Genomic DNA, 16,108 nt, shown 5'->3' with positions numbered 1-16,108 from the left:
TCTATCTATCTATCTATCTATCTATCTATCTATCTATCTATCTATCTATCTATCATAGATAGATAGATAGATAGATAGATAGTATAGTTGTGACATGCCAACTGGACAGAAGTCCTGACGGCTTGTTTAAGGGAAAGGTTTCTGAATACAGGCTTTGTGCATTTCTCTGTGAATTGATAATTCGATACGTTCACAGTATTTATATAGCACCTTGACCTGCTTTATAATCACAAAAAACATGGAAATCTCACTTTTTACAATATTGGACTTTTAAAATAACAAGAATGGATGATGTCAAGTTGTTGGCCTTAAATACTTTTTTAATTCTTCATACGGCAAATTAAAACTATAAGGTTAAGCAGATAGATATCCCTTTGATTGTAGTCCTTACTGCTGGTATGATGCTAATTTATCATGTAGTAATTACTGGTGTACTGTACGTGTGAGATGGACCCGCAAAATACAAGAAAATGAATACAGTGACCTAACCTCCTATCAGGCAGGAAGTACATCTTGACATAGGGGTTTCGGGGTCTTCCGTCTGGTCGGGGTGGCAGGTCTATGGCTTGAAGGACGTTGACGATCAACTGATGGCCCACTTTGTCGTACCACAGCTTCACCTGTAAAAATTTGTGAAGATCTCTATGCATGTTTATATCCATTCACATGAACCATATGTCTCCTCTTTCAGATACTCACAGAGAGCTGTCCAGGCAGTACCAGAGGAAGGTCTCGGAGGGTCCCGGGGCTGGTAGGGGACATCACTGATATCGAGGGACGGTCCATCTTTTGCGACTCAAAGGAACTGGAGCCTGCTGTTATAGAGAACAACAGTTGTTAGAAATCAGAGAAAAAAATGCAGTCAACCCCAAAATGTAGACTTTGAAGCACACTTTGAAGAGTGTAGTTCTCTCCACATGATTTACTTATAGCCATATACAGCCAATAAAGCAGCACATATAAACCCTTACTAGATTCTAGAGGAGGGTGGGATGACTCTGGGATTCTTGGGATGTCTCTGTAAAAAAAGCGAAAGAGAGTCAGTGTGTTCTTCAACTTCAAATGTACGGAATTTACAATACTTAAAGATACTTTTAGGATGCACAGTCGGGACTTTAGTAAGCATTCATCTGAATGAATGAGTGAAAGACTCATGTCGACAAACAATTGGTAGAAGAAGATCGAGCAGTCAGTCAAAAACACGTTTACATGTTAAACGGGTTGGCTAGTACAGGAGAAAAGGGATAGCTGGAAAAAGGGATTTATCTTTTGGATCTGAGGGTTTCAGGGAAGACGTGAGGGGAAGGGGATCCACCCATTAAATCAACACTACTTACTGATATGCTCTAAATACTTTTCTCAAGAAGTTTTTGGACATAATTCGGTGGATAGAGCTTTGAGATAAAGGAAGGAGACATATCAAAAGTGTCTGTCAATGCCAATGTTCAGGTACTTTAATGAGAATAATTGCACATTGATGACGTTACTCTTACCCTATAGGTCTTGAAACAACTATTTCCACTTGAGGTTCAGCCTTGGATTCAAGGATAATGTTGTACACTTCTTTCTTAGTTGCCCCTGGCAACGACTTCCCATTCCACTGCAGCACCTCGTCACCTGGAACCAAGATGGCCGACATACATAATGATGATCCAGCCTGAGGTTCATCTCGCAGTTCATTTGATTGGAAAAACTGACACAGACTTGTACATCCTGAAGTCAAACTGAAATTTAAATTCTTTTCACTTTTGCTGTGAGGAAATATAAACCACAATGCTAATGCAGCTATTATGCATGTTTTTAAAGAGGATAAAACTGGTGGAAATTAATAAGTCTGAGTGGGTGTTTCTTTTCACAAGAGTTGGAAAGCTGAAGTTGCTATCAAAAGTGCACTGTTTACTGGAGATTGTCGCACTTTGTGTAACCTACAACAAGAAAGCAATTTAAGCTATCTCACCTTTATAACATTCAACGTGCAAAATGTAAGCTGCTAAGTTTCTATTCCACTCATAAAATGCGAGCTAACAAGCAAGGCTAAATAGCTTCACTTAGAAAGTGGAAGCTAGCACTGATTCTCCCTAGATATTACTCTTTGCTTGGGCTATTTTAACAACTGCTGAGTCATCTACAGCTCCTGCACACTATAGAAACAATGTTTGCACCTGCTCGTAGGTGTCCCACAACATCTGCAAGGCTGCCTTTCTTGACTTTGGTGATGAAGGCCCCGAGTCTCCCTGACTCTGTCATCTTCCCTCCTACCACCTGCACACAAAGGAGAGAAAGGAGAATGAATGAATCTATTTTGACAAGGTTTCATTTCAAGGATTATTCAGGTGCCGCCGCAAGTTCTGCCATTTTTGCCCGGATATCCCTCACCTTCCGCTTTCTTTGTGTTGGCATTCTAACCTCTGGTGGATTTCTGAGGACTATAGTTAACTGCTCCTCAGATCTTTGCAGGGTAAATCCAGACAGCTAGCTAGAATACATCTGTCCAATCTGAGTTTTCTGTTGCACGACTAAAACAACTTTTAAACGTACACGTGTTCCACCAAAACAAGGTTCTCCAGATGCTATTTAGCAGAGGCACCAGGGCTCCGTCTGGAGATTAGCACCACCCAAGATGATTGTGACTGATTTATAGAAATCCCAAAAAAACAGAGCACGTTTTTCTCCTATCCAGGAATGCTGTGTGGACTAGCTAGACCCTCCTTAGCAGCGATGTAGAGGAAGGTCTGGCAATGCGAGAAAAGCCTTTGCTCAACAAGCACTATTTTACATATTTGTAACAATTTCAATGTCTGTTACCTAGTAAAAAACCTGGCTTTCACAGGAATTACAAAACATCACTATTTCTAGTTTGAGCTCATTTGGTACCCAACTGAAGTAAAAACAAATACTAACTAATTATTTAGAAGCCAGGTGTGATCCAGGTCTGCTTACTTTTAGGCCGAGGAGGGAGCCAGCCTCGCGGGGCATTGCTGACCTCTTGCTTAGCGTGATGCGTCCGATTAGGTGGTCGCCCTCTTTGGACGGCTGCCATGTAACTGGATGCTATAGGAAAAGTTATGAGGCATGGTGAAGGAGGGTAGGGAAGAACATAGGGAAAACAGAGAAGAGAGAAGGATATTGTAAATTGTTCTCAGTTCATTAAACACTATGTAATTGTATGTAAAAATGATTGTTTTGTTTTGATTTGTATTAATGCATGACCAGTGTGTAGGATTTAGGGGAATCTAATGGCAGAAATGAAATTAAGGGTGTACAGATTCACCAATACAATGCAATCAGTATTAGGTTGTAGAATCAGAGATAAAACTACATCGGACCCCTGCATTGGTCTAAATGGTCCAACATTCGGTCGATGTCCCGGTTCTAACGTTACCAATCGGTTGACTGAAGCTTTGCTGTCAAGTCAACGAAGCGGCTGTGTTGTTTGCAATGCTGTTGAAAGAGACAGGTGTGTATTTATGTGCTAGAGAGACAAAAATCTTGCCATTTGTGGGATTAAGAAATTGGTCATTCATATTCGATGTAGCGGGGATCAGCCAATCAGTGCCTTTGTTTGGGTTTGCAGAAAAAAACTGCATGTGCTGACTGCGAGGTTTTGTTTTTGGAGTTAGCTTTGAAAGCTGCTGAGTAGCATACAATGTGGTTGATGTAAATTGCACTGGCGGTCTGTGAGTCATCAATCCATGTGTGTGTTCGTAAACATGTGAGCAGATAGGAATATGTATTTGGGTGTGGTAAGTTTATATTGACATCTATATGTTCTAAGATGTTTAGTTACCTTAGCACAAAAGTCCACTAGCCGCATGCTAACGCGCACAACATTATAATTGTACTCAAGTGTGTACTCACGTAATAGCTATGGCTCTGCTGTATAGTATTAGTATTGGAGTGCTCACAATAGCTGTGTAACGTGGACCTGCGTTTGATTAACTGTGTCTCCTGAAGTTAGGGTATTGTATTGGCATCTAACATTGCCTTTACTATTCTCTGGCCCCTTTTACAAAATATACATCAATTATTTGAAGATAGACAATGCTTCTTTTTTGAAGAATTGGCTTGTTTTAAATTAGAATGGGAAATGAATGTGTTAAAATTAAATGAATAGTAACTGTATCTATCACAATGAATTGGATCCCATCATATCGCTCCTAGTGGTAATGGAACATCAAATCACACTGAATCATCCCAGATTAAACTGTATTGTCCCTGAATTGTATTGTAGCCCATGTATCTAGATACAAATCGGATTGTCTTACTAGGGAAAGATGCACACTCCTTCTAATAATGTTTTAATTTGTGTATAATCACCTGGAACCTGAAAAAATGAAGACAAGTGTTTTCCTGAGCTTAAAATGAGCCCGTCATGTCTACACCGGGAACACGTCCTCTTCCACACAGCCTGCCGTTTTGTACCATTATGTTCCTACAGTAGTCTAGAACGGACAAACCAAACACTGGCTCTAGGGACGGCCTTCAGCGTTTTTATGTTACGTCTTACCCTTTCACGCTTGGAAAGGGAGGGATTCAGTTGGTTGCAACCTGCAACCTCACACAGATGCCATTCAATCCCACATACTGGTCCTTGAAGAATGTGTGTGTGTGTGTTTGCATGTGTATGTGAGTTATTGTAAGTAAATCAGGGCAGACGCAGCTCTTATAATGCTCTGAATCTGTCATGTTTTGTCAAAACTTACATGCCACACTGTAGGATCTAGAGAATGACAGTCCCAGTCACCTGCACAAAAAGACAGAAAAAGAAAGAGGTCTCGGTCAGTACCCAGATGAAATGTAGCTCTAATGCAGTGCACATCACATAGTTCCATGTAGAAGATTAGGAAAAATAGTTTAGGTTTTATATTAAAGTAGAAGGGCACTCTGAGACTGCAGTCCTTCACCAAGGCATTTCCTATCCGTATATACGTATACGGAATTATTGAATGAAGGAATTCAATATATACAGTCTATGGTCCCATTTTACAATGTTAGTGTAGTGTGAATTTTACCAGTCAGGAACTCTTTTTTTTTATGATTCCGCATGTATACGGACATATATACAGTACAAAAGTAACACATTTTTTGTGTATCCGCCCTTTAAGTTAGAGCTGCTCTAAAATTGTATAGGTTGTTTTTGGCCAGTGCTATACCTTTCCATTAAGTTTTATAAAATCAGGCCAGTAGTTATCCTGTAATCCTGTTGACAGACAAACCAAGTAGAAAGCACAAACTCCTTGGCTAAAGGTAAAAAGAAAGATTTTGACACAGGTTGGGGCACTGTTGTCAGTGTCTCTCTTTGTCCTAGTCTTCCCATCCTTCTTATTCATCTTTCACAACCTGAAACACTGGTAACTTTAATAAAAATGCACGCATGTACCATGTCCAACTTGACAAATTCCATACAATTCCTTTCCATTTTTTTTGTAGTATCAATTCATTACGAGTTATCTCAAGACACTTTACAGATCTAGACCACACTCTATAATTTACAAGGACCCAACAAGTCTAATAATTCCCCCAAGAGCAAGCGGTTACTGTGAGTAGTGCGGTAAAAACTCCCTTTTAGGGAGAAACCTCATACAGACCCAGGCTCTCAGTAGGCGGTGTCTTACAGGCTCATTCAGAAAATTTAATGGAAGTTTTAAAAAAATCACAAAGACATAAAAGTTACACAATAATGGTAGTGAGAAAAGCCAATTGAAATAGCATTACAGAACCACAACAACAACAACTTGGCTCTTAAGCAACCTGATTCACTGTGCTGGCTTACCCGGAACTCTTGCCAGAGACAGGCCAGGGACAAAGACACCAGTGCCGGTCAGGGTATCCCAGCTCTCATTAACACTGACAGATGGTCGGCTCGAGTAGAACTAACTGGCCCAGCACCAAACCAGAGAAGCCTGTCAAGTTTGTGGCCACTTTTCCACCACATGCATAAAACAACAGCAAGATGACATCAGATGGGGATTTCAAAAGACTTTAAAGAGCGGTTTCAAGGTAAGGGAAATGTTCAAGCCTGGCACAGAGCGAGATGAAAGCTACATTGGAATGTTTGGGGAAACAAGAGCAGGAAGGGAGAGACTCAACCTTCAACTGTTTGGGAAATACATATGCAACACATGCAGCCACATTATAGTAGTCTAAATGAGAATTTGAATGAAAAAAATGACTGCTCTAGATATTAGAAAAAAAGTCTGAGTAGACATGACTCCAGTGCCGCTTATCTGAAAACTGAAAGTCCACTGAGAATGCTTGAGAGGATAAATGCTGAATCCACAGTTTGAACTGCTGAGTAGGGTTTTTTGGTTTGGGATGGGGCAGATTACAAAATCTGGGCAGCTGTTTAACCTGTTTAACACTCACCTCCAGCACATGGTCTACGCAAACTACCTACACAGCAGCATGGGATAATTTGGTATCATTTTACATGATTTACTAATTCAGTTCCATGCATTTCAACCAGCTGTGGTAAATTCAACCTAGACTTAGATCCAGGGTGCAATATTCTGGGGGGATGCATAGAATTTCCCCTTTTCTGGTCTACATATCCCTGCCCGTGCTAAACAATTTTGTATAATAATATATTATTTACCTAAAACATAAGTATTTTACACCAAGTAAAGCGCTGTAACGTCTAAAGTGCCATAGAACGATTATGTCTGAGCAGCAGTTGCTGGTTGTATTTAGCTGCTAAAGAGCTCCCGGACCCCGTCTACCAGTGGCAGTTGTTTAGCCGCCAATAGGTGACGGCGAGCCGCTGACAGTTACGTTTAAGCACCAAAACGACCAGTTAAGTTTAGGATTAAGATGGTGGTTTGAGGTATTTTGTTTTCACCTTGAAGTGAACTCCGCTCACAGGCTTAAAAGTTCTGTGTTTTATTGTGTATTGTGTGTTATTAAATTTTTTCCTTGGGATTTATGGAGTGCTGTTTTTATTTTAAAAACACAAAATATATATACATCCATAGGTACACATCATGCATCTTTGATTTGACATGGTTTGAAATAACTTTATTGATCAGAGTAAATTGTCTTCTTTTTTTTTTTTACTTTGCACCCTCCTAATATAATGTTTTACCACCAAAAAGCTACTATTTAGTGAGTTTGTATTTTCGGCATTGTTACTGTAGCACATTTTAGGAAACCCCTAACTGCCGAAAATGTCCAATTTCTGACTTCCAATGATGATTCTGGCTTAATGCAGCTTTCAGCACTGGTACAACACGGACTGACATCAGAAAAGGATCTAAATCATTATTTCTAAATGTCAGTATTTGGCATGGGAAGTAAAGCAATGACTTGGATTTATTCTCTACATAGTGGAAAAGACAGGCGACAAATTAAAGACATAATGCGTTATGATTGACCGGAACTTTTCAAAAGTTGTTATAGAAATTCCTTTTCATTCCCTACACATAGAGTAATACAGTATACTACAACAAGTTCATATTCATATTCTCTCTGGGCACCTTTGAAGTAATTCTGGTAAATGTAGGAATACCAACACACACACACACACACACACACACCCACACACACCCACACACAAACACACACACAAGTTGCTGGGGTGCACTGGGACACAGTGTCATCCCAACCGCAGACTTCCTCTTCCATTTCCTTGGCATCATTATCACCTTGGTGTACTATTTTACGCCAAAGAAGTAACCCAGTTACTAGGGGTGTACGATGAAGAAAATGTCTTGATTCGATTCAGATTTTTAAGTGCACAATTCAGTTCAATAACGATTCACAGTATGTATTTTCCTGTGTATGTACATATGCATGTATGTATTCATATCCATATTATACATGTTGATTTGTCAATTTAACATCCTGTTATGATGTATGTGTATGTTGTGTGTAACTTCTGATAGCTACTGGGACATTGAATTTCCTCTTGGGGATCAATAAAGTATCGTGTGATTGCAGTAGACCTACAATAGATTTTTGGAATTTTTAGAGTTTGAATCAAAATTGAATTAAAATTAAGTTTTCTTTTACACAACCCCACCAGTTAATTTAAAGCCCTCCTTGCTTCCATTTTACTATAAACATTGGGTCAAACCAGCTATGTCAATATTCAATAAATCAATCAATTTTATCCGATACCTTCTTCCCAACCTCAACAGACTAGACTTTTTCTTGAGATGCCTGGTGTAAATATCATTCAAGCAAGCCAGGGCACCGCCTATCCCTCCCTATGCATTAAAGCCAGATTCTCTGAGACTTCCATCCAGTGGGATGCAAGTCATTGGGCAGACTGGGCAACTACAATTTAAACAGTTTACAAAAATCCTGCTAAGAGGATTTTTGGAACATATACTGTACAGAACTGTTTCTGCAAAAAAGTTACATAACAACATCCATCATGTCTGTGTTGTAATTGAAAAAAAAAAACCAAAGCTTGTAATCCGAGCTATGTGCACGCATTGCCTCAACGCTGGTGCTCTACATTAAACTTGTGTACTTCTACAACTTTTCTTGCTTGTCAAATATGCTGTAGTTGACAGACTGTTTACCAGGTCTAAATAAATTCAGGTTATGTTAGGTAATGGCATACTTGTTACTATTAAGTTGTTTTCAAGGAAATATGAAGATAAATTAATACTTTCCCGGAAATATGGCTGGGCTATTTACTCCTATTGTAATGACCCTCTGATGATCACCTGTGTGAATTGTCATCCCTTGATTTATATCTTAAAACCAATAAAGCTAATGTTTACCTATTTAAATACCTGTTTACCTTACAGGTATTTACTCAATAGATCCAATATGGATTGTTTACTGGTTTTAAAAAAGTTACAAATATTAAATATATTTAATCTAACAACCACTTTTTGCTGTATACTGCATGGTGTCACAGCAAGATTCCCTGCCTTATATATTTTTGAGAATGCTTTGATTGTGGAACCACCTAACGTTAGTTATATATGTTCAAGTATAAGTTCCCTGTTTATCAACCAAGTTCCCAAAGGGTTTAAACACAGTCCAACATGGCAATCATACAGGCCTTTAACAACACAGCAAGTCATCGGACTTAACATTAATATCTAGAATATTACTTAAAGCGGCTATAATATATATTTTTACAATAATAGTGTAGTGATGACAATGTGAAAACAATGTGACAACATGGAAGTGGTTGCTGCTGTATCTGTAGCTCCTCTCAGCTTTACATAACTTCATAGTTGCTACCTAGGTCATAACTTTACTGTTTCACTCACACTGCTCTCATAGTATGGCTGAACAATTTGTGGAAAAATCTTATTGCAATTTTTCTTCCAGATATTGAGATAGCAAAATTTAGCTAAACAGAAAGACAATCACTGTGTAACAAAAGAAACATGTCATGGAGAATTATAACCTGAGACACCATCAAAACTGCTCTATATTCTTATGCAAGGATGAAAACATGGAGTTTCCAACAATGAGGGTTTTTCTTTTAACATGCATGGAACATTGAACAGTCAACCACAGAACAATTATCACCGAAGCTAATGTTATAAAAACAACTAAAATTATTCCAATAAAAACATATCAGTACTTTCCTGTAAACTGACATTTCTGATATCCCTAAGTTCAATAGCAGTATCTATTTAAGGCACCTTCTACCGTCATGTTAAATAAAGTTATACAAAATAAATGAAAAACCCACCGATAATAGGACATTTCTGGAAACAATCCATTATGCAACAATATACCAGCATTTATGTAATGAAACAACTTTTAATATAATACAATAATTAATTATAATACAGTAAAAAGAGGAATAAAAACTTTTGGACCAAATGTTGCACCAACATTCGATTAATCACAATTTAAAAACTATTAATCGTTCAGTCCTATCTCATAGCACAGAATTTGGCAGCTTCAGGCAGATGTTTCCCCGCTACCTGTTCAACACCAAACAGAAGGAACATAGTGGAGCATTATGCTGCTAAAGAGCCAGGTATTTACCCTTCAGGAGACGGTAGAGACCAAAAGCAGAGCTAAAAGATTAGATGTTGTACGCTGATTTGCCAGGTAGCCAAAAACATGACTCCAAATGAATGCTATTGTTGCTCTGTGATTGATGGATGTGTAAATAAGCAACGTAGTGCTAACAAGTTCGCTATATCAACTTAAAGGAGCTCATATGCAGAGATAGGGACTCAAGCCTGAGACTCTGACTTGCATTGCACTTAAGTTGCACAAACAGCCGACTTTAGACTTGACTCAACCCAAAAGACTTTAGACTTGACTCGGACTTGAGCTTTGAGACTTGTCAATAACCTATTTTTATGCAATTATTGAATTTTAAGTGTAACTTTTATTATATTTTTTTGGTGCATATACATTTGGGAAACGTATATGACAAGCTGCATGACCCCTGCCCTTTGCCATAATGTACAACGTTACTGCATGCGCTATGCGTTATGTGCACGCACTCACATATAGAATAAAGCATTGATAACAGCGACACCATGTCCTCCCGAGTTACGCTTTTTGTCATTCATTTTGCTTTCAATAATTTGGTAAACAATGGCAGTAAGCAAACAGCAGCATGCAATTTGTGTGGCACCAACATAAATGATGTGAACATCAAACTTCATCAGGTATCTCAAAAACACCCGGTCACTTGCAAAGTGAAAGAGACATTTAGCATATTGTCACAGGTAAGAAGCTAACCAACGCAAAGTGTTTTGCTAAAGCTGGGAACAGGCAAAATGTATCTTTATAGTTAGTAGTTTCCGAGGTTTAAGCATCCATTGCACACAGGAGGCGGGACGCACAGATCCATCTCCCCAGGAACAAACCCTGTGTCAGGTAGGCAAACTCATTGGATGCATTGTTGATCCCTTGGATGATTTGTAGACTATTAGTTGAAGAAGGTTTACCCGGTCTAACATGCTAACACTGGGCCATCTTGACTGTCTTGATTCTGTGTCGCGCAGCGGATCCGTCACCTGTCATGGAGACGCTGGTCTCACTAACCTCTCCTCCTCTGAGTCGCATCTCCCTCGGGCTGGACTCAATTTCACTGAGCCTACTAACACTTAGAAAATAAATGGCAATACATCAGTGAGTTCAAACTGCCTATTGTGCGTAATTTGAACTGACACTGACATGCTTGTCGTTTTGTAACTGGTGTGGCGCTGACGCTATTGTCTTGATTTTCATTAGACATTTTTTTGAGTGAAAGAGATGTTACGTTTAGCATATATCATCACATCATAAGCAAAGTGTTATGCTAATACTAGGAACAGGCAAATTGTATCTTTACAGTTGCATCCATGTGATGTGACGGACTTAGGTTAATATTTCACTAGGTCAAAGGGCTAGAGGGATGTGTTAAGGAGACCCCGTACATGGATTTTGATAGTGTACTGTATGGATGGTGGCTACAGGATATGCTTTGAATTCATAAGAGTAAACAAAACAGTGTTAGGGACAGATCTGGTGGCCAGAGACTTGTGAATTGACTTGGACGTGTTGCCCAAAAACTTGAGATTTGACTTGAAGAGGATATTTGAAACAAACTCCTTCCACTAACTGTCATGCAAGAATTAGGACACATGGGCGCATTGAGATAAACAATTGGTGGTGCTAATTCTTAAGTCTGGTGCTATTTAATCACTGAAGAGGAACAACAGCATCCCATCAAATACCTAATGCATCTATGTAAGGAAACATACTGCACATTATCCAGCAAACATGTGCTTATGCAACAGATGAGAGTAAAAGGAAACATCCTGTTTTGAGGCCCAGCTAGCCAAAGAGTGTTTAAAACAGCTAATAAACTCAATCCACAACATCTACCCATTACCAGTCGTTGAGTTATAGTAATCTGGATTAAAACATCTGGAACAGGCCCTTCTGTGGGCGGTGAGACCGATAAGCTGACAGAAATCAGCTAACTCTGCCTTCAGCCTCTTGAATTAAGACGCTCTTCAGTGGTTTATAGCACAGCCTAGCATCGCTAGCATCTTTTCTTCAACAGCAGTGAGCGGCGGAATGCGTAGGTGTCAGCCAGCAGTTAGCATGCAGCATGCAACCACAGCCAGGCTGGATTTCGGGTTGTGGTCCGTAGCCGGCTACTCGCAGCTGGCTAGTGTAGCTGGCTGTATGCGAAGCATTACGTAGCATGCGAGCCACTGACCTAATTCCACAAATCTGCTGGCCTAAATCACAGGGACTCTCCAAATAAATGGGAGCTGTTCTGGCAGAGGCAGGGTTTAGCCACAGCACAGAGGTGTAGATGACAGGGTTCGTAATTCACTGTATACTGGGTGGGTGGGTTTAGTTTTACATTATAAAATCAACTTAGTATACCAAAGTATATATCTTCTTTTTTTCTTTGCACATTATCGTAATCCTACCAAGGCTTTTTCTGTTGCCATGGCTAGGGAAATATGGTCATGTTGTTTGGGAAGAGGAAGGACACTGCAATGGAAAGGAGCTCTGTTATGGCATTCTTATTTTACTCTTTTAATACTCCTTTCCCAGGTAAAAGCAAAAGGGGGTTGGATTATTTGTCCAATCATCCAATCGGAATCTTTTTCTCTCTCAGAGTATTAGCTGCAGGCCAATTAGCAGCTACAATTAGCTACTAACAGACTCTAAGCCACACCTCAGTTCACTGGGAATACAGTTTGAACGTATTTATGCACAGATCAAAATGAAGGTGTATTATGATTCAGGCAGACTGAGGATCATGTGTACAGATCAAAGGATAAGCATGAGCTACAAGTTTTGGTGAGAATAAAAAGACAGCGACTTTTTTCTTTGGTTAGCTTCAACAAATAACTTGGGGGACCATTGCCTAATGTCAGGAAATGGGTGACAGCAAACAGTGCAAGGTATGCAATTGCGGGTAGGTTTAGCTTAGTAAGCTAGTGGAGTGAGCACATCTGTCTGACTGACCTTTCTCGCTGACGCTTTCCATGTCCACGTCCTCACAGCTGGTGTACTCGGGCGTGGAGCCGCCCTCCTCCTCTGAGCTGCTGATGGACATCTGCCTCTTGTTGACTCCGCGCTTGCTCTTGTATGACCGTGGAGGGGGCGGCCGCAGGGACTCAGACTGGTCCGAGCTCTGAGAGTCCTTTCTCAGCAGGTTCTCCCCACCCTTGTCCCTTGGTGTCCGTGTCGGACCGTGCTCCAGGCGGCCTTTGTTCTGGCTCCAATCTGGAGGCACCGGTCCCCCAGGTTGGGTTCCTGATCTCCCTCCACCTCCTGCAGGTGGAGCGCCCCCTCCAACCCCCACGGTCCTATCCCCAGTGTAGGCTTGGTGGTTCTCCAAAAGGGCCTTGTGGTCTCCCGCCCCTCCTCCACCTCCACCCCTCCTGGCCAGACGGTTTTCAGGTACTTCCCCCCCTTTTCCAACCCCTCCTCCGTCGCTAGGCCCCAGTCCCACCTCATTGATCGCCAGATCGCTGTGCCGCCGTTCATGCCGAACCTTGGACACCCTGGCGTGCATGCGCATCTCCTGCTCCTCCTTCTGCGGTTTCACCGGGTATCGTGCCAGGTTGGGATCACTACGGTAACGATTCTGGAACTCCTCCTCACGGCGCTGGCGCTCCCTCTGCTCCTCATCCTCTGGCCGTCTCCGATGGGTTTCTGAACGACCCAAGTTCCCCTCCGCGTCCTCGTAGTCCTGAGAATGGATCTTCTCCAGCCTCCTCCCATCTCCTAAGCGTCTCTCCCCTGGAACCACTCGCTCATCCAGGGATGACTGAGACGGCAACTTCCCAGCAGCTCTTCGGCCACTACCTCGGCCCAGGCCTCCCTTACCATTTTGTTCATGGAGGGAAACTGGCCTTTTCCTGTATGAGAAGAGGATTCATTATACCAATGTGTCATGTACAGACATAAACACAGGTGCATCTTTTCCATTTTAACAAGCATTTGTAAAAGAAAATAAGGCTGAGTAGAGTTATTTTTGTACAGAAATATCTTGTGCTAAGAACATCCTTTATGTATTTGCAAATCATACAGATTAAAATGTCCACTCACCAACAACTCTTACCTAACTCAACCCCTGGATGAAAACAAAGGGATTGCATAAAAGACCTCTCAAGACTAAAACCTATAACCTCACTTCTGCACTGGTGAGAACAGACATAGGTCCATGTTGTTACCCCAGGGATTTAAAAAAAACAGGAGCTTTAGCCTGCAAGCAGTCCTTGCTTCTGGTTTTGAAAAAAGATATGGTTCCCATTCTCCAATTCTTTTTTTTCCATCATGTTATTGAAAAAAACTAAATGTCAAAGATCCTTTAGTGGCAGCAACTGCCGCATAAAAATGAATTATATATGAGAAGATGTGTCCAATGTGTGTATCTTAATGCCTTACTTTTCTCTAGGTGGTTCACTTTGGGAGCGGGAGCCGGGCATGGTGTCGCCCCCCTTGGCAGCAGTGACACTGGCGGGAAGCTGTGTCCCGTTCGGCGGCCCAGCGTTGGCGTTGGTGCTAGAGGGCGGGGCTTGGGACCTGGAGCGGAGAAGCTTCCTGTCCAGTTGGGCCTCACCTCCAGTGGCTGGGGTGCCCAGGCTCCCAGGTCGCGCCCCTGACCCTGAAAACCATTCTCCTGATTTGGTAAGAATCTCCTGCTGTTTACGGCACAGGTTGCATACCCACATTACCTACAGGGGTTGAGAGGACAAAAGCATTTGCAAACTGGGTCCAGTAACATTACAGATGAACATTCAATCATATGAAATACCTAACAGCAAAATGTTTAGGCATGCCTGTGACACAGAAATGTTCACAAATCACACATCACAAATTAATTTAATTGAACATATAGCTCTATCACCAAACAAATGCAGCATTGTTCACTTTATGGGAGCAGTTCTCCTAGACATTTAAAAGTCTTAACTTTCACAAACACCTTTTATAGCATATTTCAGTACATCAGTAAGCCACCTTTAAAAAAAAAAAAAAAAGATATTCCCCCACATGATTTCCCCTCCTTCCTTTGCTACAACTAATCAAATTTTAGAAAGTCCTCATACGTGAAAGACTGTGCTGTTTCAACCATAATCTGTGAAAACATCTTGGTCGAGGCTATGGTAGTTCTGAACGGTATATTTTAAAACTATAGGACCCCCTTAAAAAGTCAAGTTTTGCCTGCCCTGTGGTTCTATTGCTGCAAATATTAAGACTCCTATCCTTTTGCAGTGTAACCCATTATAAAAATGTATTTTTCAGAGATTGATCTGTTAGGCTCATGGTGGTGATATAATAAAAACAGCACACTTCAGAGTGGTACAAAGACCGTTATAAGACTGTAGTGGAAGAAGAGGAAGGGAGCATGAACTCAAAATGGTATTTTACTGTATGTGTATCATTTTCATCCAAAAGGAGAAAGAGTAAAGCTATTATGGTCAGTGATTTATTTTTGCACATGCATTCAATGATTTTCTGTTATTTAGACTCTCAAAATACTCTGAGATCCCAAAGTACAACTGATGCCCACAGCCATGTACAGCAGCCATCATTTGATTATTTATCCTCTAAATCAAACAATATAGACAACATCAAATACTCACATGTAGCCATGGCTACTGAATATCGCCTCACTTCGACAGCACAAAAACAGGGTTTATCTCCCTCAGTATTTATAATCCCAGCGGTTTTATTTTTCAGAGAAACAAATCCAAAAGCAAAGAGGAAACACAGTGGTCCCTTGTATTACACTGCAAGACCTTGGCAAGAGTTGGAACAGGGAAAAAAAAACTCTGGCCCCCCCGAAAACCCCAAATGTCACTCCTTGATCGCCACTGGAATGGGCTGTTAGCAGTCAGTTTAGCAGTTAGCTTTCGGCACGCCAAAGCACATTTATCATGGCCTGATTGAAATCTAGTTGGCGCATGTCCATACTAATCTAAAGTAAATCAGCAGCCCGCACGGCCCACAGCTGTCGGCCAGCAGCCCAGCCACACACCACCGTCTCTGTCTCTGTCTCCGTCTGTCTGTCTGTTCTCCACCTCTTTACCTCAGCTGAGTGGCCACAGATTTGCAGTAGCAAGTAATCCTTTCAGCCCCTCGCCATTATTCAACTCATCATTTGATGGCAATACCAGCTCACGATTCATAACTTCTAACCTACAATATTACCCCC

General features: G+C 41.0%; 1 protein-coding gene across 31 annotated transcripts in view; it reads right to left on the bottom strand.

The window, feature by feature from the left end:
- rims1b (regulating synaptic membrane exocytosis 1b) overlaps window positions 1-16,108 on the bottom strand; it is an 83,885-nt gene that overhangs the window by 34,598 nt on the left and 33,179 nt on the right. For 25 of the 31 annotated variants that reach the window (XM_034885914.1, XM_034885971.1, XM_034885934.1 and 22 more), the window contains 10 exons: window positions 14,338-14,627; window positions 12,910-13,808; window positions 4,704-4,744; window positions 2,941-3,051; window positions 2,163-2,262; window positions 1,494-1,617; window positions 1,338-1,394; window positions 972-1,018; window positions 700-815; window positions 490-620 (listed from right to left, as the gene is read on the bottom strand). In XM_034885914.1, coding sequence (XP_034741805.1) covers window positions 490-620; window positions 700-815; window positions 972-1,018; window positions 1,338-1,394; window positions 1,494-1,617; window positions 2,163-2,262; window positions 2,941-3,051; window positions 4,704-4,744; window positions 12,910-13,808; window positions 14,338-14,627 — 1,916 coding nt within the window. Of the gene's footprint in view, window positions 1-489; window positions 621-699; window positions 816-971; window positions 1,019-1,337; window positions 1,395-1,493; window positions 1,618-2,162; window positions 2,263-2,940; window positions 3,052-4,703; window positions 4,745-12,909; window positions 13,809-14,337; window positions 14,628-15,536; window positions 16,059-16,108 lie in introns of those variants that run through there. The other 6 variants (XM_034885967.1, XM_034885993.1, XM_034885966.1 and 3 more) reach the window with 4 other exon arrangements.

Source organism: Etheostoma cragini, chromosome 2 (assembly GCF_013103735.1).
Source record: "Etheostoma cragini isolate CJK2018 chromosome 2, CSU_Ecrag_1.0, whole genome shotgun sequence".
NCBI classification, from domain to species: Eukaryota; Metazoa; Chordata; class Actinopteri; order Perciformes; family Percidae; genus Etheostoma; species Etheostoma cragini.
This window is presented reverse-complemented; position numbering and strand designations above follow the sequence as displayed.